A 24,333-nucleotide genomic window follows, 5' to 3' on the forward strand; every position below is an offset into this window, starting at 1 on the left:
ATAAAATAAAATAACACAATAAAATTCTCACGACGTTTCGGCCACAACACAAGTGGCCTTCATCAGGTGAAGGGACGAGACTGTCTGGAGGACAGCGCTGGAGCGAACACAGCCAAGCTCAGACCGCGACCTTTAAGCTGTGTGAGAAGAAACAGAGCGCCTTGACAAAGGAATTAGCATTTGGTATTACCTTAGAGTCGCAGCTTTAAATCGAAATTTAACCGCCTCTACGGGGAGGGATTCCACATAACCTTAAGATCATTCAACAGACTCCGGGATAAGATGGCTCAACTAATCGAGTCTCTCACCTTTCTGAAGAGATGCCGCGACTCTAAGGTAATACCAAATGCTAATTCCTTTGTCAAGGCGCTCTGTTTCTTCTCACACAGCTTAAAGGTCGCGGTCTGAGCTTGGCTGTGTTCGCTCCAGCGCTGTCCTCGAGACAGTCTCGTCCCTTCACCTGATGAAAGCCACTTGTGTTGTGGCCGAAACGTCGTGAGAATTTTATTGTGTTATTTTATTTTATTAATTTATTGTTTTATTCTCATTCTACGTGACTTTACCGAAAGAACCAAAGAAGACTTATTCTTGTTGCTGAGTTTTGTCCTATTTCGTCTGATGTATGTGTGTTTGTTCTATTTTATTGTGGTGATGAGATGTCTCATCAAGGCCTGGCTCCTTCCTTCGCGGTCGGGTGTTGCCTTTGTCTATCTCGGTGGGAGTCGTGTTCTCTCCCTTTGTCGTTTTATTTCTACCGCATGTGGCTGGGAAAAAAGGCGGCCGATAGGCTTCCTCTATGGAATCCTTTTCTCTCGGTCCCGTGATCAACCCATCACGCTCCATCTCCTCTGGGTGACCCTTGGCTTAACTCTAATAATCATTATTTGGTTTATGTTTTCCAAGATTCATCTTTAATCTTTAATTTGTTTACCCACCTAAAGTGTTGTTAACAACTTCACTGATTTTGAAATAACAAAAATATTTTTTTAACACAAAACATTTTTTTGTTATTTTCTTTGAACCTATCTAAGTGACTTTACCGAAAGACCCAAGAATATTAAATGACCTCGTTTAATAATGATAATTATCATGACAGATTAAGAACAATAATGGTAACAATGATAACATTAACAATAATGAACAATAAGGATAACAAGGATAATTTTAACAATTTATGATAATCGTAATGATGATAGCAATGATACGGATACTGATAATACAGATGATCGTTATAAATATATTATAACAAAACAGATAATGACAATGATACGGATACTGATAATACGGATAATCGTGATAAAGATATTATAACGTTACAGATAATGACAATGATACGGATACTGATAATACGGACAATCGTGATAAAGATATAACGATATAGATAATGACAATGATACGGATACTGATAATACAGACAATCGTGATAAAAATATTATAACGATACAGATAATGACTGATACGGATACTGATAATACGGATAATTGTGATAAAGATATTATAATGATACAGATAATGACAATGATACAGATACTGATAATACGGATAATCGTGATAAAGATATTATAACGATACAGATAATGACAAGGCACCTTAATTACTCTCACGCAGCTTAAAGGTCACGGTCTGAGCGTGGCTGTGTTTCACTCCAGCGCTGTCCTCGAGAAAGTCTGGTCCCTTCACCTGATGAAGGCTGCTTGTGTTGTGGCCGAAACGTCGTGATTTTTGTTGTTTTATTTTTTACCTACATGACTTTACCAAGAGTATGATAATAACTCTTATATTTTATTTTAAACAAACCCCCCGCCCCCCAGGAAAGAGAATGCCGTGAATGTTGAAGCAATGGATCTTCCAGACGACGTGGAGACTCACCACGTCGGCGGCGGCGCTCACACCCAGCTCCACTTAGCCCAGCGGAGCGTTACCTTGGAAGGGCTTTGTGTGGTGGTGGAGGAGAAAGAGGAGGAGGTGGAGGAGGAAGAGGCGGAGGAAAAGGAGGAGGGACAGCAGGTGGAACGTGACCCGTGGGATGAGTTAGACAAGCTGGAGTGTGCCTCGTGGGATGAGTTCGACAAGCTGGACGATGAGGTGCAGCGTGTCCTGTGTGATGAGTTAGACGAGGTGGGGGAGCGTGTCCTGTGGGATGCGTTTGACAAGGTGGGGGAGCGTGTCCCATGTGATGAGTTAGACGAGGTGGGGGAGCGTGTCCCGTGGGATGAGTTAGACGAGGTGGAAGATGAAGTGCAGCGTATCCTGTGGGATGAGTTTGACAAGGTGGGGGAGCGTGTCCCGTGGGATGAGTTTGACAAGGTGGAGGAGCGTGTCCCGCGTGATGAGTTAGACAAGGTGGGGGAGCGTGTCCCGTGTGATGAGTTAGACGAGGTGGGGGAGCGTGTCCCATGTGATGAATTAGACGAGGTGGGGGAGCGTGTCCCGTGGGATGAGTTAGACGAGGTGGAAGATGAAGTGCAGCGTATCCTGTGGGATGAGTTTGACAAGGTGGGGGAGCGTGTCTTGTGGGATGAGTTTGACAAGGTGGGGGAGTGTGTCCCGTGTGATGAGTTAGACGAGGTGGGGGAGCGTGTCCCGTGTGATGAGTTAGACGAGGTGGGGGAGCGTGTCCCGTGTGATGAGTTAGACGAGGTGGAGGACGTAGGCTACAAGTGCTCTCCCATGGAGTCGATTGGAGACGAGGCTTTGCCGTGTTCCGACGGAGGGGACCCCTGGGAACGGATCTTTGACGTCGCCTCCGCCGTGACCTCCACCGCCTCCACTTCGACGTCGTCGACTCTCGGAGGTCTCCCCTCGGAGGCCATCGACGACGTGACCCGAGGGGGCTCCTCCTGGACAGAGTCGGATCTCGTTATTTTCAAGCTGATAGAAAACGCCTGGCGTGGCGGCGGCGGCGGGGACGACGACGATAGCCCCGGGGAGGTCGCGGCCGCGTCTCCCTGCGGCCCCGGCGCTCCGGGCGAGCCGTTTGAGGACGCTCGGCGGGGCACCTCTTTCCGCGGGGGGGACGCCCACGCCGAGGAGGAGGCCGGGGTCGGGGCCGGGGTCGGCGGCGCTTGTCGTCTCGCGGCCGCCGCCTTGGGCGCGGGGACGCGAGCGGTGGGCCGACCTCCCCCTCGGCGGAACCTTGGGGGGCCGCGACGGGACGCCGGCCGGGCCTCCGCTGCGGAGCTCGCGAGCCGAGGCGGAGCTCCGCCGGTCCACCCTGGCGCGAGCTCGGAGCCGGCGCGGCCTCTCGTCGGCGGCGTCCGTCAAATCGTGCGGAACCCGTGGGGCGCGTTTCTTCCCGTCGGCCCGGCGGGGTGCGGTCTCTCACGATTCGACGACGCGGAGGCCGCCGCCGCCTCCTCCTCGTGGCGCTCGCCCGACGCCGGCCGGCAGCGCCGGCGGCTTTGGGAGGAGTCGTGCCGGGCGGCACGGGGCCAGCCGCCGCCGGTGCCGGCCGGTCTCCCCCCCGCGCCCCCGAGCCATCCGGGGACGCACGCCGGGGGGCGGCCTGCGGATGACAGTCCCCGCCGAGGCTCTGGGGAGGTTGCAGCCGAGGCCGCGGAGCCGCCCAAGGAGAGGAAACAGCGAGCCAGGAGCGTCTTCACTCGGCGTATGTGTACACGGTGACGGTAGCGGTCGCAGCGACGGCGTCGGTTGTTTTGGCGGTTTCCGTTTGACTCGGGGTGCAAGATGGAGGAGAAGTGAAGCCAATCACCAAGGCAGGGAACTCCTCTACTTACAAACATCACTTCAGATAATCCCCTACTTATGAACATTACTGCGAGGACTTCCCTACTTACAATCATTACTGCAGATACTCCCTTATGAACATCGCCAGAGGGATTCTTCTATTTACTATCACTGCTGCAGGGATTCCCTTACATTACCGCAAGACGCCCCTGTTTACAAGCATTACTATAGAGACGCCCCTACTTACGAACATTACTTCAGAGATTCCCATACTTAAGAGCGCTACGACGTGGATTCCCCTACCTACGGACATCACAGCATGTACTCTATGTACGAACATTACTACAGGGACTTCCTTACTTATGAACATTCGACTTACGAACTTTCAGAGATGCGAACAAACCTGGTCCGTATGTCCACTTGCAGCTGCTCGTACCGAGAGTCGTAAGTTCAACCGGCGTGCAACAGATGGTGGTGGTGGCATCTACAGCGAGGGAAAAAAAGTATTTGATCCCCTGCTGATTTTGTACGTTTGCCCACTGACAAAGAAATGATCAGTCTATAATTTTAATGCTAGGTTTATTTGAACAGTGAGAGACAGAATAACAACAACAAAATGCAGAAAAACGCATGTCAAAAATGTTATAAATTGATTTGCATTTTAATGAGGGAAATAAGTATTTGACCCCCTCTCAAGCAGAAAGATTTCTGGCTCCAGGTGTCTTTTATACAGGTAACGAGCTGAGATTAGGAGCACACCTGTCCACAGAAGCAATCAATCAATCAGATTCCAAACTCTCCACCATGGCCAAGACCAAAGAGCTCTCCAAGGATGTCAGGGACACGATTGCAGACCTACACAAGGCTGGAATGGGCTACAAGACCATTGCCAAGCAGCTTGGTGAGAAGGTGACAACAGTTGGTGTGATTATTCGCAAATGGAAGAAACACAAAAGATCTGTCAATCTCCCTCGGCCTGGGGCTCCATGCAAGATCTCACCTCGTGGAGTTGCAATGATCATGAGAACGGTGAGGAATCATCCCAGAACTACACAGGAGGATATTGTCAATGATCTCAAGGCAGCTGGGACCATAGTCACTAAGAAAACAATTGGTAACACACTATGTCGTGAAGGACTGAAATCCTGCAGCACCCGCAAGGTCCCCCTGCTCAAGAAAGTTTGCCAATGAACATCTGAATCATTCAGAGGACAACTGGGTGAAAGTGTTGTGGTCAGATGAGACCAAAATGGAGCTCTTTGGCATCAACTCAACTCGCCGTGTTTGGAGGAGGAGGAATGCTGCCTATGACCCCAAGAACACCATCCCCACCGTCAAACATGGAGGTGGAAACATGCTTTGGGGGTGTTTTTCTGCTAAGGGGACAGGACAACTTCACCACATCAAAGGAACGATGGACGGGGCCATGTACCGTCAAATCTTGGGTGAGAACCTCGTTCCCTCAGCCAGAGCATTGAAAATGGGTCGTGGATTGGTATTCCAGCATGACAATGACCCAAAACACACGGCCAAGGCAACAAAGGAGTGGCTCAAGAAGAAGCACATTAAGGTCCTGGAGTGGCCTAGCCAGTCTCCAGACCTTAATCCCATAGGAAATCTGTGGAGGGAGCTGAAGGTTCGAGTTTCCAAACGTCAGCCTCGAAACCTTAATGACTTGGAGAAGATCTGCAAAGAGGAGTGGGACAAAATCCCTCCTGAGATGTGTGCAAACGTGGTGGCCAACTACAAGAAACGTCTGACCTCTGTGATTGCCAACAAGGGTTTTGCCACCAAGTACTAAATCATGTTTTGCAGAGGGGTCAAATACTTATTTCCCTCATTAAAATACAAATCAATTTATAACATTTTTGACGTGCGTTTTTCGGAGTTTTTTGTTATTCTGTCTCTCACTGTTCAAATAAACCTACCATTAAAATTATAGACTGATCATTTCTTTGTTAGTGGGCAAAGGTACAAAATCAGCAGGGGATCAAATACTTTTTTCCCTCACTGTACATCTGTTGAACGTGAATAACCAGTGACATCTACATCTGTAGAACATGTAAAACCAGTGGCATCTACATATATAGAAAATGAAGAACCAGTGGCATCTACATTTGCAGAACATGAAGAACCATTGGTATCTACATCTGCAGAACGTGAAGAACCATTGGAATCTACATCTGCTGAACGTTAAGAACCAGTGGCATCCACATCAGTAGAACGTGAATAACCAGTGGCATCTACAGCTGCAGAACAGGAAAAACCATTGGCATCTACATCTGCAGAACGTGAAGAACCAGTGGCATCTACATATGAGGAACGTGAACCAGTGGCATCTACATCTGCAGAACGTGATGAACCAGTGGCATCTACATCTGCAGAACGTGAAGAACCAGTGGCATCTACAGCTGCAGAACATGTAGGATCAGTGGCATCTACATCTGCAGAACGTGAAGAACCAGTGGCATCTACATCTGTAGACTATGAAGAAGCAGTGGCATCTACATCTGCAGAACGTGAAGAACCAGTGGCATCTACATCTGCAGAACGTGAAGAACCAGTGGCATCTACATCTGCAGAACGTGAAGAACCAGTGGCATCTACATCTGCAGAACATGAAGAACCAGTGGCATCTACATCTGCAGAACATGTAGAACCAGTGGCATCTACATCTGCAGAACGTGAAGAACCAGTGGCATCTACATCTGCAGAATGTGAAGAACCAGTGGCATCTACATCTGTAGAATATAAAGAACCAGTGGCATCTACATCTGCAAAACGTGAAGAACCAGTGTCATCTACATCTGCAGAACATGAAGAATCAGTGGCATCTACATCTGCAGAACGTGAAGAACCAGTGTCATCTACATCTGCAGAACATGAAGAACCAGTGGCATCTACATCTGCAGAACGTGAAGAACCAGTGGCATCTACATCTATAGAATATGAAGAACCAGTGGCATCTACATCTGCAGAACGTGAAGAACCATTGGCATCTACATCTGCCGAACATAAAGAACCAGTGGCATCCACATCAGTAGAACGTGAATAAGCAGTGGCATCTACAGCTGCAGAATATGAAAAACTAGTGGCATCTACATCTGCAGAACATGTAGAACCAGTGGCATCTACATCTGCAGAACGTGAAGAACCAGTGACATCTACATCTGCAGAATGTGAAGAATCAGTGGCATCTACATCTGTAGAATATAAAGAACCAGTGGCATCTACATCTGCAAAACGTGAAGAACCAGTGTCATCTACATCTGCAGAACATTAAGAACCAGTGGCATCTACATCTGCAGAACGTGAAGAACCAGTGTCATCTACATCTGCAGAACATGAAGAACCAGTGGCATCTACATCTGCAGAACGTGAAGAACCAGTGGCATCTACATCTATAGAATATGAAGAACCAGTGGCATCTACATCTGCAGAACGTGAAGAACCATTGGCATCTACATCTGCCGAACGTAAAGAACCAGTGGCATCCACATCAGTAGAACGTGAATAAGCAGTGGCATCTACAGCTGCAGAACATGAAAAACCAGTGGCATCTACATCTGCAGAACGTGATGAACCAGTGGCATCTACATCTGTAGAACACGAAGACCAGTGGCATCTACATCTACAAAACGTGAAGATCCAGTGGCATCTACATCTGTAGAACGTGAAGAATCAGTGGCATCTACATCTACAGAACATGTAGAACCAGTGGGATCTACATCTACAGAAAATGTAGAACGAGTGGCATCTAATCTGTAGAACGTGAAGAACCAGTGGCATCTACATCTACAGAACATGAAGAACCAGTGGCATGTACATCTGCAGAACGTGAAGAACCAGTGGCATCTACATCTGCAGAACGTGAAGAACCATTGGCATCTACATCTGCAGAACGTGAAGAACCAGTGGCATCTACATCTGCAGAACGTGAAGAAACAGTGGCATCTACATCTCTAGAACGTGAAGAACCAGTAGCATCTACATCTGCAGAACGTGAAGAACCAATGGCATCTACATCTGCAGAACATGAAGAACCAGTGGCATCTACATCTGTAGAACATGAAGAACCAGTGGCATCTACATCTGCAGAACGTGAAGAATCAGTGGCATCTACATCTGCAGAACGTGAAGAACCAGTGGCATCTACATCTGCAGAACGTGAAGAACCAGTGGCATCTACATCTTTAGAATATGAGAAACCATTGGCATCTACATCTGCAGAACACGAAGAACCAGTGGCATCTACATCTGCAGAACGTTAAGAACCAGTGGTATCTACATCTGCAGAACGTGAAGAACCAGTGGCATCTACATCTGCAGAACGTGAAGAAACAGTGGCATCTACATCTCTAGAACGTGAAGAACCAGTAGCATCTACATCTGCAGAACGTGAAGAACCAATGGCATCTACATCTGCAGAACATGAAGATCCAGTGGCATCTACATCTGTAGAACATGAAGAACCAGTGGCATCTACATCTGCAGAACGTGAAGAACCAGTAGCATCTACATCTGCAGAACGTGAAGAACCAATGGCATCTACATCTGCAGAACATGAAGAACCAGTGGCATCTACATCTGTAGAACATGAAGAACCAGTGGCATCTACATCTGCAGAACGTGAAGAATCAGTGGCATCTACATCTGCAGAACGTGAAGAACCAGTGGCATCTACATCTGCAGAACGTGAAGAACCAGTGGCATCTACATCTTTAGAATATGAAGAACCATTGGCATCTACATCTGCAGAACACGAAGAACCAGTGGCATCTACATCTGCAGAACGTTAAGAACCAGTGGTATCTACATCTGCAGAACGTGAAGAACCAGTGGCATCTACATCTGCAGAACGTGAAGAAACAGTGGCATCTACATCTCTAGAACGTGAAGAACCAGTAGCATCTACATCTGCAGAACGTGAAGAACCAATGGCATCTACATCTGCAGAACATGAAGATCCAGTGGCATCTACATCTGTAGAACATGAAGAACCAGTGGCATCTACATCTGCAGAACGTGAAGAATCAGTGGCATCTACATCTGCAGAACGTGAAGAACCAGTGGCATCTACATCTGCAGAACGTGAAGAACCAGTGGCATCTACATCTTTAGAATATGAAGAACCATTGGCATCTACATCTGTAGAATATGAAGAACCATTCGCATCTACATCTGCAGAACACGAAGAACCAGTGGCATCTACATCTGCAGAACGTTAAGAACCAGTGGTATCTACATCTGCAGAACGTGAAGAAACAGTGGCATCTACATCTCTAGAACGTGAAGAACCAGTAGCATCTACATCTGCAGAACGTGAAGAACCAATGGCATCTACATCTGCAGAACATGAAGATCCAGTGGCATCTACATCTGTAGAACATGAAGAACCAGTGGCATCTACATCTGCAGAACGTGAAGAACCAGTAGCATCTACATCTGCAGAACGTGAAGAACCAATGGCATCTACATCTGCAGAACATGAAGAACCAGTGGCATCTACATCTGTAGAACATGAAGAACCAGTGGCATCTACATCTGCAGAACGTGAAGAATCAGTGGCATCTACATCTGCAGAACGTGAAGAACCAGTGGCATCTACATCTGCAGAACGTGAAGAACCAGTGGCATCTACATCTTTAGAATATGAAGAACCATTGGCATCTACATCTGTAGAATATGAAGAACCATTCGCATCTACATCTGCAGAACACGAAGAACCAGTGGCATCTACATCTGCAGAACGTTAAGAACCAGTGGTATCTACATCTGCAGAACGTGAAGAAACAGTGGCATCTACATCTCTAGAACGTGAAGAACCAGTAGCATCTACATCTGCAGAACGTGAAGAACCAATGGCATCTACATCTGCAGAACATGAAGATCCAGTGGCATCTACATCTGTAGAACATGAAGAACCAGTGGCATCTACATCTGCAGAACGTGAAGAACCAGTAGCATCTACATCTGCAGAACGTGAAGAACCAATGGCATCTACATCTGCAGAACATGAAGAACCAGTGGCATCTACATCTGTAGAACATGAAGAACCAGTGGCATCTACATCTGCAGAACGTGAAGAATCAGTGGCATCTACATCTGCAGAACGTGAAGAACCAGTGGCATCTACATCTGCAGAACGTGAAGAACCAGTGGCATCTACATCTTTAGAATATGAAGAACCATTGGCATCTACATCTGCAGAACACGAAGAACCAGTGGCATCTACATCTGCAGAACGTTAAGAACCAGTGGTATCTACATCTGCAGAACGTGAAGAACCAGTGGCATCTACATCTGCAGAACGTGAAGAAACAGTGGCATCTACATCTCTAGAACGTGAAGAACCAGTAGCATCTACATCTGCAGAACGTGAAGAACCAATGGCATCTACATCTGCAGAACATGAAGATCCAGTGGCATCTACATCTGTAGAACATGAAGAACCAGTGGCATCTACATCTGCAGAACGTGAAGAATCAGTGGCATCTACATCTGCAGAACGTGAAGAACCAGTGGCATCTACATCTGCAGAACGTGAAGAACCAGTGGCATCTACATCTTTAGAATATGAAGAACCATTGGCATCTACATATGTAGAATATGAAGAACCATTCGCATCTACATCTGCAGAACACGAAGAACCAGTGGCATCTACATCTGCAGAACGTTAAGAACCAGTGGTATCTACATCTGCAGAACGCGAAGAACCAATGGCATCTACATCTGCAGAACGTGAAGAACCAGTGACATCTACATCTTTAGAATATGAAGAACCATTGGCATCTACATATGTAGAATATGAAGAACCATTCGCATCTACATCTGCAGAACACGAAGAACCAGTGGCATCTACATCTGCAGAACGTTAATAACCAGTGGTATCTACATCTGCAGAACGCGAAGAACCAATGACATCTTCATCTGCAGAATGTGAACAACCAGTGGCATGAGACCTCCTTTGCCAGTAGCAAGATATAGGAATAGGTTTTACCCTTTTAACTGGCACAAAAACTGACACCTTTATTCAAGGCATCATGTTTCCTACAACCAGTGGCATCTACATCTGCAGAACGTGAAGAACCAGTGACATCTACAGCTGCATAACGTGAACAACCAGTGGCATCTACATCTACGAACACAGACCCTCTGGAACCTAACTCGTTCGTAAGTAGAGGTAAGTCCCTGTATAGTGTAGTGTGTATAGTCGTGTAGTGTGAATAGTAGTGTTTATAATATTGTAATATGTATAGTAATGTGTATATAGTAGTGTAGTGTAAATAGTAATGTATATAGTAGCGTCGTGTGTATAGTAGTATAGTGTCTATGGTAGTGTAGTGTGTATAGTAGTGTATATAGTATTGTAATATGTATAGTAGTGTTGTATATAGTAGTGTAGTGTGTATCGTAGTGTAGTGTATATAGTAATGTAGTATATAGTAGCGTAGTGTGTATAGTAGTGTCATGTATAGTAGTACTGTGATGAAATTAAATATGTTCTTCACGTTCTGCAGATGTAGATGCCACTGGTTCTTCACGTTCCGCAGATGTAGATGTACATGCCGTACAAATCTAGAGGAGTAAAGTTGGATAAATCGACTTACGAACACAGATCTCTGGAACCTGACTCATTCGTAAGTAGAGGTAGTCCCCGGTATATATATAAATGCAAAAAAAATATTTAATTTCATCACTTAAAAAGCTGGACATCCGTGACGCGCGAAGCACTTTGCGGCCCTTTGGATTCCTCCCGCCGCGGCTTAAAGATTCCGATTCCCCGACCCCGTCGTTGGCGCGACGTTGCTACCGCTGAGCGACGTGGCCACCCGTGCCACACACGCTGCACTCCCGTCCTGTTTGCGTGTCGCTGCCTCGTCGCCGTAGTTGTTGTGGCGTGGTAACGGTTCGGCGCTTCGCTGCACTAGCGACCCGGCGAGCCGGGGTTTTGATTCCTGCTCACGGCCACCAACGCCACCGGGTGACGATTGTCTGAACCGGTCAACGGGCATCCCCTAGGTCGATTCAGCCTCAAATGAGTACCTGGTGCGGCGGTATGTAGTGAACGTTGCTGCCGGGGAGACTAAGGCGTGGTGGTGTGAGCCATCCACCCTCTGCTGTGTCGTGCCGCCCTTCATGGGTGCTGCTACTCGCCACTACCAGCACTCGCCCCTAAGTCTGCCACAGGCGACACGGCGGGGGATATTTGTCTCTGTTGTAACGTTCTTACCCCATGGCCCCTACTACTGGACATCTGTGATGCACTAAGAGCTTCACAGCTCTTCGGCTTCCCCCTTCCGCTGCTGAAGTATGGATATTCTGATGCTGAATTGGCGAGGACAATTCACAATTGATTCAGTTGATTCCACCACCCACCCTCACCACCCTCCCCCACCATCCACCTCGCCTCACCCCTCTCCCTATCACCAACCTCCCCCACCACCCCTTCCCAACCTCCGCACCCCGCGTCCCCCCCCCATCTTGCTCGTCGTCGGCCACTGACAAACTCGACGGGCGACCGAGACTCTCGCCCCTGCGCTCTAAACCAAATCTCCCGCGTGATTTTTTTTTTTACGATGTCCCGGACGGGAAGAGATTTTAACGGTCTAAACCCCTGACGGAGCGCAGCTCAGCTTGCCCGGCTGGAGGAGGCATTCGTGGACGAGCCCTACCCGGACCTACATCGACAGCTCATGCTCGCTCTTGCCACCAACATCTCGGTGTGGAAGGTCAAGGTAAGTCCCCCCCCCCACCAACCACGTGGTGGTAACCTCAACGCTAGGGTGGGAGGAGCAGAAGTAGTCGTTGGCTTTAGTGACCGATCTTACTGGAGACGGTGGTCATGTCTGGTTGCTAGACCATCGCACACACAGACACACGTAGACACACACAGACACACGTAGACAAACACGTAGACACAGACACGTAGACACACAGACACACGAAGACACACGTAGACACACACAAAGATCCCCCATATAGCCTTAACAGACTGTAGGGGCAAGTGCTGTTAGCGAGCACCTATGAAGGCCGGAACAGTACACGAGGGGGTGGGTGGCCAGCACCACGCCTGACCGCCTTTGTCTCCCTAGTGGCGATGTTTACACACCGCTCCAGGTACTCATTTGAGGCTGAGTCGACCTAGGGGAGGCCCGGGACCGGTTCAGATAATCGTCACTGGTGTTGGGAATCGAACCCGGGTCGCCAGGTTCATAGCGCAGCGCGCTAACCGCTACACTACAGACACAGACACACGTAGACACACACACACAGACACATACAGACACACACAGACACACGTAGACACACAGACATATGTAGACACACAGACACACAGACACACGTAGACACACGTAGACACACAGACACAGACAGACACACGCAGACACACACAGACACGTAGACACACACAGACACACGTAGACACAGACACACGGAGACACGTAGACACACAAACACACAGACACACGTAGACAGACACACGTAGACACGGAGACACGTAGACACACACAGACACGTAGACACACGGAGACACACGTAGACACACAGACACAGACACACGCAGACACACACAGACACACGTAGACACACACAGACACCACGCACACCGCTGGATGATTTTGTTATTGCGGTTCTCGTCAAGAATTGGTTCCAAAACCGACGAGCCAAGTGGCGACGGCTGGAGCAGGAAGCGGCGTGGACGACGCACGTCACCGAAGCCAGGAACGCTGTCGCCACGGACGCCATCACCCCCGCCACGGCCACCAGCGTCACCGTCGCCACGGCCACCACCACCACCGTCACCACCGCCACGGCCGCAATGAACCGGTAATTGGCATCGGCTCGCTCTGCGGGTCTGCGGAGAGCGGTGAGCGTCGAGCGGTGAATGGTGAGCGTCCACAGAGCGTCCAAGCGAGGCGTCATCCATCCCACGTCAATGAACGGACAAGTTCAGCCTTGCAGCTCTTGACTCGCCTCACACTCATGGGACCCACGGTGGCTATGAGATGTTGACTACCTCGCCTGGTGTACAGGAGGTCGTGGGTTTGATACCAACCCTGATGATGCCTGCTGCTGTATATTTAGAGTCTGCGTCTGTCATCATCACGGTGGCTATGAGATGTTGACTACCTCGCCTGGTGTACAGGAGGTCGTGGGTTTGATACCAACCCTGATGATGCCTGCTGCTGTATATTTAGAGTCTGCGTCTGTCATCATCACGGTGGCTATGAGATGTTGACTACCTCGCCTGGTGTACAGGAGGTCGTGGGTTTAATACCAATCCTGACGATGTCTGCTGCTATATATTTGGAGTCGGCGTCTGTCATCATCATCACGGTGGCTATGAGATGTTGACTACCTCGCCTGGTGTACAGGAGGTCGTGGGTTTGATACCAATCCTGACGATGCCTGCTGCTGTATATTTAGAGTCTGCGTCTGTCATCATCATCACGGTGGCTATGAGATGTTGACTACCTCGCCTGGTGTACAGGAGGTCGTGGGTTTGATACCAATCCTGACGATGCCTGCTGCTGTATATTTAGAGTCTGCGTCTGTCATCATCATCATCATCACGGTGGCTATGATATGTTGACTACCTCGCTTGGTCTACAGGAGGTCGTGGGTTTGATACCAACCCTGACGATGCCTGCTGCTGTATATTTAGAGTCTGCGTCTGTCATCATCACGGTGGCTATGAGATGTTGACTACCTCGCCTGGTGTACAGGAGGTCGTGGGTTTGATACCAATCCTGACGATGTCTGCTGCTGTATATTTAGAGTCTGCGTCTGTCATCATCATCACGGTGGCTATGAGATGTTGACTACCTCGCCTGGTGTACAGGAGGTCGTGGGTTTGATACCAACCCTGACGATGTCTGCTGCTGCATATTTGGAGTCTGCGTGTCTCATCACGGTGGTTATGAGATATTGACTACCTCACTTGGTCTACAGGAGGTTGCATAGATAATCCCCATGGTCGCGTGGAGTCTGTATCTCCATGAGTCTCTATGTATCTCTATGAGTCTCTATGTATCTCTATGAGTCTCTATGTATCTCCATGAGTCTCTAGGTATCTCTATGAGTCTCTATAGTACATAGAGATGCATAGAGACTCATAGAGACACATAGACTCATGGAGATACATAGAGACGCATAGAGACACATAGACTCATAGATATACTTACAGACTCATGGAGATACATAGAGACGCATAGAGATACATACTCATAGCGATACATGGAGACTCGTAGAGATACATAGAGACTTAGAGATACAGAGAGACTCATAGAGATACATAGAGACTCGTAGAGATACATAGAGACTCAGAGATACAGAGAGACTCAGAGATACAGAGAGACTCATAGAGATACATAGAGACGCATAGAGACTCATAGAGATACATAGAGACTCGTAGAGATACATCGAGACGCATAGAGATAGATAGAGACTCATAGAGATACATCGAGATGCATAGAGATACATAGAGATGCAGAGAGACTCGTAAAGATACATAGAGACTCAGATACAGAGAGACTCATAGAGATACATAGAGACTCATAGAGATACAGAGAGACTCATAGAGATACATAGAGATATAGAGAGACTCATAGAGATACAAAGAGACTCATAGAGATACATAGAGACTCATAGAGATACATAGAGACGCATAGAGACTCACGGAGACTCATAGAGGTGCGTGTAGTGCCGTCGTTAGAGCAGCGGCCAAACCTCCGCCTCCACATTTACAGGCAGCGGCAGCAGCAGCAGCAGGTGAAACGCGAGATCCACACGCGCTCCTCCAACCCCCACGTGGGAGCCAGCACCGCCAAGGTGACCGGCGTACAGACACCAGAACCTCCATCCGCTCCACCTGCATCTACTCCACCTGCATCTACTCCACCTCTATCTACTCCACCTGCATCCACTCCACCTGCATCTACTGCACCTGCATCTACTCCACCTGCATCTACTCCACCTCCTGCACCTCCATCTACTCCACCTCCATCTACTCCACCTCCATCCGCTCCACCTGCATCTACTCCACCTGCATCTACTCCACCTCCATCCGCTCCACCTCCATCTACTCCACCTCCATCTACTCCACCTCCATCCGCTCCACCTCCATCCGCTCCACCTGCATCTACTCCACCTGCATCTACTCCACCTGCATCTACTCCATCTACTCCACCTCCATCTACTCCACCTCCATCCACTCCACCTCCATCTACTCCACCTCCATCTACACGTAGACACACAGACACACGGAGACACACGTAGACACACACAAACACAGACACACAGACACACGTAGACACACACAGACACACACAGACACACAGACACACGTAGACACACACAGACATGTAGACACACAGACACACACAGACACGTAGACACACGTAGACAACAACAACCGCCATTCTCCACTAAGTGCCGGTGACGTCACCACGATGCTTGTGCACCCTGAGGCCATGTGAAGTGTCGAACGCCCGCTGGCAGGAGGTCACGGGGCAGACCCAGGTGCCACGGGTCGACTGACTGAGATGACTGGCTGATGCACCACCTGTGCCCCATACTGTGCCAACCTGCTGTGCTTTAGCCACCCGGCACTCCGCTCGTTGTTGTGAGCGTCGCTCCTCCGCCCTCCGTTGTTGTTGGAGGGCGACTACCTCCAACTGCCCAGTAGCGTCCTTCACGCGCCTCCTCCACAGAGGCCGATCTTGACACCGCTGGTACCAGTCATCGGCAAGTCCACTCAGTTCCACGTCCTCCTGTACCACATCACTCCATCTCTTCTCTAGCCCGTGCCGCACCCGCTTAGCCCCCTCAATCCGGCCGAACAAAAGCTGTTTCGGCATGCGGTGGCTGGGCATGCGGGCTACATGACCCAGCCATTGCAGCCTTGCCCGCCGGAGGAGCTCACCGATGGGACCTTGCCCAGATCTTTCAAGGATTTGTGAGCTCCTCACACAATCCAGTCTGGTTAAACCCAGGATGGATCGTAGGCAGGCCAGCCTAAATGTTTTTAACCGGCGAAGATGTTCCATTAGGGGGGTCCATGTTTCGCAAGCGTAGAGAAGGGAGGGAATGACCGTGGCCGAGAAGACCTGAAGCTTAGTGCGGAGCGACAGACCAGGTAGCTTCCACACAGCGTTACGCAACCGATGAAAAGATATTGCCGCTCGACTGATTCGGAGTGAGACCTCTGCTGTTAACCTTGAGCCGGTCATAAGCACACTGCCCAGGTATGGGAAACTCTCCACTCTCTCCACAACTGCCCCATCACCGATTGGGAGTTGTGGGGGTGGAGTGTCCGATGGTACAAAATACCCAGGCAGGTGCTTAGTTTTGGTGGGGCTGATGGTAAGGCCCCACCTCTTAGTGGCACGCTCCAGTCTCAGCAGCAGCGTCTCCAACTCCTCATCTGAATGAGCAGCTATTACCAAATCATCAGCATACATAACGTGGTTGAGCAATAGGGAGCCATCCCTTGACCGCACCCGGGCATCGATCAGCCTCCCATTATATCTGTACCATATGGAGATTCCCCCGGTACAGCTATTGAAGGCTTCACGAACTACGTGGTCAAAATAGATGTTAAACAATGTGGGAGCCAGAGGACATCCCTGTCGCACCCCAAGGTGTACAGGGAATGGCTCTGACTCCCGGCCACATAGTTTTACCCGGGCCCGCTCACCATCATGAAGGTCCTTAATGATCGTGAGCAGAGGGTCAGGTACTCCAAAAGCACGAAGAACAACCCAGAGCCCAGGCCTACTGATGGTATCATAGGCCTTGACCAGGTCAATAAAGCAGAGATGTAGGTCTTGTTGGAATTCCCTACACCTCTGCTGTAGCAGACGGACAGAAAATATGGCATCTGTGCAGGACCACCCTTTCCTGAAACCGCATTGGGGCTCCGCAAGCCTCTCCTCAGCGTAACTGGCAAGGCGATGCTGAATAATCCTTGCCAGGACCTTTCCCGGCACACTGAGGAGTGAGATGCCCCTGTAGTTACAGTCTGTGCGGTCCCCCCTTCTTAAAAAGGGGGACCACCAGGGCATCCTTCCAATCCTGTGGAACCCATCCAGTGGTCCAGACCGTTGTTATGATGTCATATAGGGCAGTCTGTGCACAAACGCCACCCTCCCTCAGCATTTCGCTTGGGAGATCATCTCTGCCCACTGCCTTTCCTGGTCTCAGACTCCGGATTGCCTTCAGTACTTCCTCAACAGATGGCACCTCAGCCAGCCACTCACAGGGGGTGACTTCTTCCAATATTTGAGGCACCGCAGCCTCAGCAGGGTCATCCTCACTTTGTGCCACAATGTTTTCCTGGCTGAGGGATTTTCCGTCTCCCAGGACCTCACAGAAATGCTCAGCAAATCTGCAAACCTGTTCCTGGGGGTCGGAGATTGGATCACCGTTTTTTCCCCTAATGATGGTAATAGGTGTGGCGCTGCAGGTTACTTTTTTGATGGAGTTAAATAGAGATTTGTGATCACGGGCCACTGAGGCAGACTCCATCTCCTCAGCAACCCGCAACCACCACCCATCCTTGCAGCGCCTCACGGCTCTCCGAACCTCCGAGCGAAGGCTGCGGTAAGCCTCCTCATTCTCTGACGTGGGATTCTGTAGCCGATGACAGTGGGCCTGTCGCTTTTTCTCAACCATCCTGAACACCTCCTCTGTCAGCCAGGGTCTCTGGGGAGGTCTGGACCGCATACCCAAAGCAGCCATTGCAGCTGCATGAGTCACACTCCTAAACCTCGCCCATTTACCCTCGACATCAGGAGGAGTCGGGGACGATGTCAATCCCAGCCGCAAGCGATGATGAAATTCTCGCTTGCAACTTTCATCAGATAACTGAGACCAGGCCACATTAGGTTGGAATGTGGTCCTGGGTGTACACCCACCACCGGAGTGGAAGAATGGCAGGCGCATCTTACAGATGACTAGTCGATGGTCAGAGGGCAGATCAGCTCCACGGTAGGTCCTGGTGTCAAGGACATGGGCTCGCATCCGCTGGTCCGTCACTATGTAGTCCAGCAGATGTTCTTGCTTGGACCCGGCATGCATCCATGATGTTGTGTGGATGCGCCGATGCCGGAACAGCGTGTTGGTAATTACAAGTCCATGGGCTGCACAAAAATCTAGCAGCCTCCTACCGTTGTTATTGAGCTGATCTGGCCCATGCCTTCCAATCACTCCAGACCAGGTGCCAGTATCATGACCAACTCGGGCATTGAAGTCACCCAGCATGATGACTCTATCCCGAGGGGCCACTTTAGCCAGCACCTGTGACAGGTCATTTAAGGCATCTGACTCATCGGCTTTGTCTGCATCCCTCCACGGATGTTCATCTTCGGTGGGGGCATAAGTAACCACGACCACCATTCCTCACCTCCGGTTGATGGGAAGGCGAGCCCAAAGTAGCCTGGGGCTTACAGCTTCCCACACCTCACCGCCACGCTCCCACGCCCCCTTCATTCTTTTGTTCAAAAGAAGAGCCACTCCCTGTTGGTTGGCAGTCTCCTGCCCCGAGTAGAGGACTGTCCACCCCTCATGGTGGCAGGAGCCAGAGCCAGTCCACCGGACCTCCTGAATGCCACATAGATCCAGGCGGTACCGGTCCAGCTCCCGACAGAGGAGTGGCAGCCTCTCCTCCGCAGTGAGCATTCGAACATTCCACGTGGCCACCCGTAGTGGCTTTTCGTTGTTTCTGGAGGAGCCCCGAGGGTAGATATTCAATCTCCTGGCTCCGCCAATTGGGGTTTGGTCAGGAGACGTCATAGACGCCTGGCCCCCCGGGGCGTCCGGCACAAGCTTATTAGTTACATATTTCAGTTTAACTCGTGGTTTAGTGGTAATTAATTGAAGGTGGAGGGGTTACCAGCCCCTCGCACCCATCCAGAGCCCCCGTTTAGCCCCTGTGGTGGACACATATGCCATGAGGGGAGGAGCCAATCAAAATTGGACCTCCCCCCACAGCACTGTCCACGACAGAGTTGCCCGTCCGGCACCGCGAGGAGGTAAGGGGTTGTTTTGCCGGACACACGTAGACACACAGACACAGACAGACACACGCAGACACACACAGACACACGTAGACACACACAGACACACGTAGACACACACACACACACGTAGACAGACACACGTAGACATACACAGACACCACGCACACCGCTGGATGATTTTGTTATTGCGGTCCTCGTCAAGGGTTGGTTCCAAAATCGACGAGCCAAGTGGCGACGGCTGGAGCAGGAAGCGGCGTGGACGACGCACGTCACCGAAGCCAGGAACGCCGTCGCCACGGACGCCATCACCCCTGCCACGGCCACCGGCGTCACCGTCGCCACGGCCACCACCACCACCGTCACCACCGCCACGGCCGCAATGAACCGGTAATTGGCATCGACTCGCTCTGCGAGTCTGCGGAGAGCGGTGAGCGTCGAGCGGTGAATGGTGAGCGTCCACAGAGCGTCCAAGCGAGGCGTCATCCATCCCACGTCGATGAACGGACAAGTTCAGCCTTGCAGCTCTTGACTCGCCTCACACTCATGGGACCCACGGTGGCTATGAGATGTTGACTACCTCGCCTGGTGTACAGGAGGTCGTGGGTTTGATACCAATCCTGATGATGCCTGCTGCTGTATATTTAGAGTCTGCGTCTGTCATCATCATCACGGTGGCTATGAGATGTTGACTACCTCGCCTGGTGTACAGGAGGTCGTGGGTTTGATACCAATCCTGACGATGTCTGCTGCTGCATATTTGGAGTCTACGTGTCTCATCACGGTGGCTATGAGATGTTGACTACCTCACTTGGTCTACAGGAGGTTGCATAGATAATCCCCGTGGTCGTGTGGAGTCTCTGTATCTCCATGAGTCTCTATGTATCTCCATGAGTCTCTATGTATCTCCATGAGTCTCTAGGTATCTCTGAGTCTCTATGGTACATAGAGATGCATAGAGACTCATAGAGACACATAGACTCATGGAGATACATAGAGACACATAGACTCATAGATATACTTACAGACTCATGGAGATACATAGAGACGCATAGAGATACATACTCATAGAGATACATAGAGACTCATAGAGATACATAGAGACTCAGAGATAGAGAGACTAATAGAGTTACATAGAGACTCGTAGAGATACATAGAGACTCAGAGATACAGAGAGACTCAGAGATACAGAGAGACTCATACAGATACATAGAGATACATAGAGACGCATAGAGACTCGTAGAGATACATAGAGATTCGTAGAGATACATCGAGACGCATAGAGATACATAGAGACTCATAGAGATACATAAGAGACACATAGAGATGCATAGAGATACAGAGAGACTCATAGAGATACGTACTCGTAAAGATACATAGAGACTCAGAGATACATCGAGACTCAGTAATACATAGAGACTCAGAGATACAGAGAGACTCATAGAGATACATAGAGACTCATAGAGATACATAGAGACGCATAGAGACTCATGGAGACTCATAGAGGTGCGTGTAGTGCCGTCGTTAGAGCAGCGGCCAAACCTCCGCCTCCACATTTACAGGCAGCGGCAGCAGCAGCAGCAGGAGACGCGCGAGATCCACACGCGCTCTGCCAACCCCCACGTGGGAGCCAGCACCGCCAAGGTGACCGGCGTACAGACACCAGAACCTCCATCCGCTCCACCTCCATCCGCTCCACCTCCATCTACTCCACTTGCATCTACTCCACCTCCATCTACTCCACCTGCATCAACTCCACCTGCACCTACTCCACCTCCATCTACTCCACCTGCATCTACTCCACCTGCATCTACTCCACCTCCTGCACCTCCATCTACTCCACCTCCATCCACTCCACCTGCATCTACTCCACCTGCATCTACTCCACCTCCATCTACTCCACCTCCATCCACTCCACCTCCATCTACTCCACCTGCATCTACTCCACCTCCATCTACTCCACCTCCATCCACTCCACCTCCATCTACTCCACCTCCATTAACTCCACCTCCATCTACTCCACCTCCATCCGCTCCACCTGCATCTACTCCACTTCCATCTACTCCACCTCCATCCACTCCACCTCCATCTACTCCACCTGCATCTACTCCACCTCCATCTACTCCACCTCCATCCACTCCACCTCCATCTACTCCACCTGCATCTACTCCACCTCCATCTACTCCACCTGCATCCACTCCACCTCCATCTACTCCACCTGCATCTACTCCACCTCCATCTACTCCACCTCCATCTACTCCACCTCCATCCACTCCACCTCCATCTACTCCACCTCCATCTACTCCACCTCCATCTACTCCACCTCCTGCACCTCCATCTACTCCACCTCGATCTACTCCACCTCCTGCACCTCCATCTACTCCACCTCCATCTACTCCACCTCCATCCACTCCACCTCCATCCACTCCACCTCCATCTACTCCACCTCCATCTACTGCACCTCCATCTACTCCACCTCCATCTACTCCACCTCCATCTACTCCACCTGAATCTACTCCACCTGCATCTACTCCATCTACTCCACCTCCATCTACTCCACCTGCATCTACTCCACCTCCTGCACCTCTATCGACTCCACCTCCATCCACTCCACCTCCATCTACTCCACCTCCATCCACTCCACCTCCATCCACTCCACCTCCTGCACCTCCATCCACTCTACCTCCATCTACTCCACCTCCATCCACCCCACCTCCTGCACCTCCATCTACTCCACCTCGTCCAACCCCCATCACCTGCACCACCACCCCCACCCTCCTCCTTCCCCATTCTCCTCCCCCCTCCTGCACCGTTCCTGCACCACGGCATCAATTCAAAGGTCGAAGTTCATCCGTCGCTGTAACAGTGACGGGGATTATCTGAACGGCACCCGGGCCTCCCCTAGGTCGACCCGGCCTCAAGCGAGCGGGGGGGGGAGCTCCTGGTGGTTACCCGCCGGTTGGCCCCGCCGCCCGGCCACCCCCCGCCAGCATCCCGCCGGTTGCGGAGCTCTCAAGCGCCGCCGCTCGCACCGTCGGTGCCCACGCATCCCTGGTGGCGGTGGCGGCGGCGACGGTGACGACGGTGTTGGTGATTGTGGCGACGGTGACGACGGTGTTGGTGATTGTGGCGACGGGGACGACCACGGCCGCCGCCGCCGCTGCTGCTGCTTCTACGAGCCGTCCTGAAATAGGCCCTCGTCTGTAACGACGTCGCCGCACTCGACCGCTCCTTAAACATCGCCGCACAAGTGAACCGCTCGGCACAGCTCGGTGGTGGTGGTTGTTATGGTGGTAGTGGTTATGGTGGTGGTGATGGTGGTGGTTATGGTGGTGGTGGTTATGGTGGTGGTTATGATGGTGGTGGTTATGGTGGTGGTTATGATGGTGGTGGTTATGGTGGTGGTGGTTATGATGGTGGTTATGGTGGTGGTGGTTATGATGGTGGTGGTGGTTATGGTGGTGGTGGCGGTTATGATGGTGGTGATGGTGGTGGTTATGGTGGTGGTTATGATGGTGGTGGTTATGGTGGTGGTTATGATGGTGGTGGTGGTTATGGTGGTGGTTATGGTGGTGGTGGTTATGATGGTGGTGGTGGTCATGATGGTGGTTATGATGGTGGTTATGGTGATGTTGGTGGTTATAGTGATGGTGGTTATGATGGTAGTTATGATGGTGGTGGTTATGGTGGTGGTTATGATGGTGGTGGTGGTTATGGTGGTGGTCATGATGGTGGTGGTGGTTATGATGGTGGTGTTGGTTATGGTGATGGTGGTGGTTATGGTGGTGGTGGTTATGATGGTGGTGGTTATGATGGTGGTGGTGGTTATGATGGTGGTGGTGGTTATGATGGTGGTCATGATGGTGGTGGTGGTTATGGTGGTGGTTATGGTGGTGGTGGTTATGATGGTGGTGGTTATGATGGTGGTGGTTATGGTGGTGGTGGTTATGATGGTGGTGGTGGTCATGATGGTGGTGGTGGTTATGATGGTGGTGGTGGTTATGATTGTGGTGGTGGTCATGATGGTGGTGGTGGTTATGATGGTGGTGGTGGTTATGGTGGTGGTTATGGTGGTGGTTATGATGGTGGTCATGATGGTGGTGGTGGTTATGATGGTGGTGTTGGTTATGGTGATGGTGGTGGTTATGGTGGTGGTGGTTATGATGGTGGTGGTTATGATGGTTGTGGTGGTTATGATGGTGGTGGTGGTTATGATGGTGGTGGTGGTCATGATGGTGGTGGTGGTCATGATGGTGGTGGTGGTTATGATGGTGGTGGTTATGATGGTGGTGGTTATGGTGGTGGTGGTTATGATGGTGGTGGTGGTCATGATGGTGGTGGTGGTTATGATGGTGGTGGTGGTTATGATTGTGGTGGTGGTCATGATGGTGGTGGTGGTTATGATGGTGATGGTGGTTATGATGGTGGTGGTGGTTATGGTGGTGGTTATGGTGGTGGTGGTTATGATGGTGGTGGTTATGATGGTGGTGGTTATGATGGTGGTGGTGGTTATCATGGTGGTGAGAGTTATGGTGGTGGTTATGATGGTGGTGGTGGTTATGATGGTGGTGGTTATGGTGGTGGTGGTTATGATGGTGGTGGTGGTTATGGTGGTGGTGGTCAT

At 50.4% G+C, this 24,333-nt stretch overlaps 1 protein-coding gene across 1 annotated transcript in view; it reads left to right on the forward strand.

Annotated features, from left to right (window-relative positions):
* Nucleotides 1–23,066, forward strand: part of LOC142915886 (uncharacterized) — a 26,961-nt gene extending 3,895 nt beyond the window's left edge. The window contains exons 2-8 of the mRNA XM_076061524.1: nt 1,812–3,607; nt 12,319–12,425; nt 13,334–13,518; nt 15,441–15,522; nt 19,915–20,099; nt 21,272–21,353; nt 22,615–23,066. Coding sequence (XP_075917639.1) covers nt 1,840–3,607; nt 12,319–12,425; nt 13,334–13,518; nt 15,441–15,522; nt 19,915–20,099; nt 21,272–21,353; nt 22,615–22,788 — 2,583 coding nt within the window. The 5' untranslated portion in view covers nt 1,812–1,839 and the 3' untranslated portion in view covers nt 22,789–23,066. The remainder of the gene's footprint in view (nt 1–1,811; nt 3,608–12,318; nt 12,426–13,333; nt 13,519–15,440; nt 15,523–19,914; nt 20,100–21,271; nt 21,354–22,614) is intronic.
* The last annotated feature ends 1,267 nt before the right edge of the window (nt 23,067–24,333 follow it).

The sequence above is a fragment of the Petromyzon marinus genome, unplaced genomic scaffold (assembly GCF_048934315.1).
Source record: "Petromyzon marinus isolate PM22_M1 ecotype Great Lakes invasive population unplaced genomic scaffold, UKy_Petmar_22M1.pri1.0 PM_G_Scaffold_36, whole genome shotgun sequence".
Classification (NCBI taxonomy): domain Eukaryota; kingdom Metazoa; phylum Chordata; class Hyperoartia; order Petromyzontiformes; family Petromyzontidae; genus Petromyzon; species Petromyzon marinus.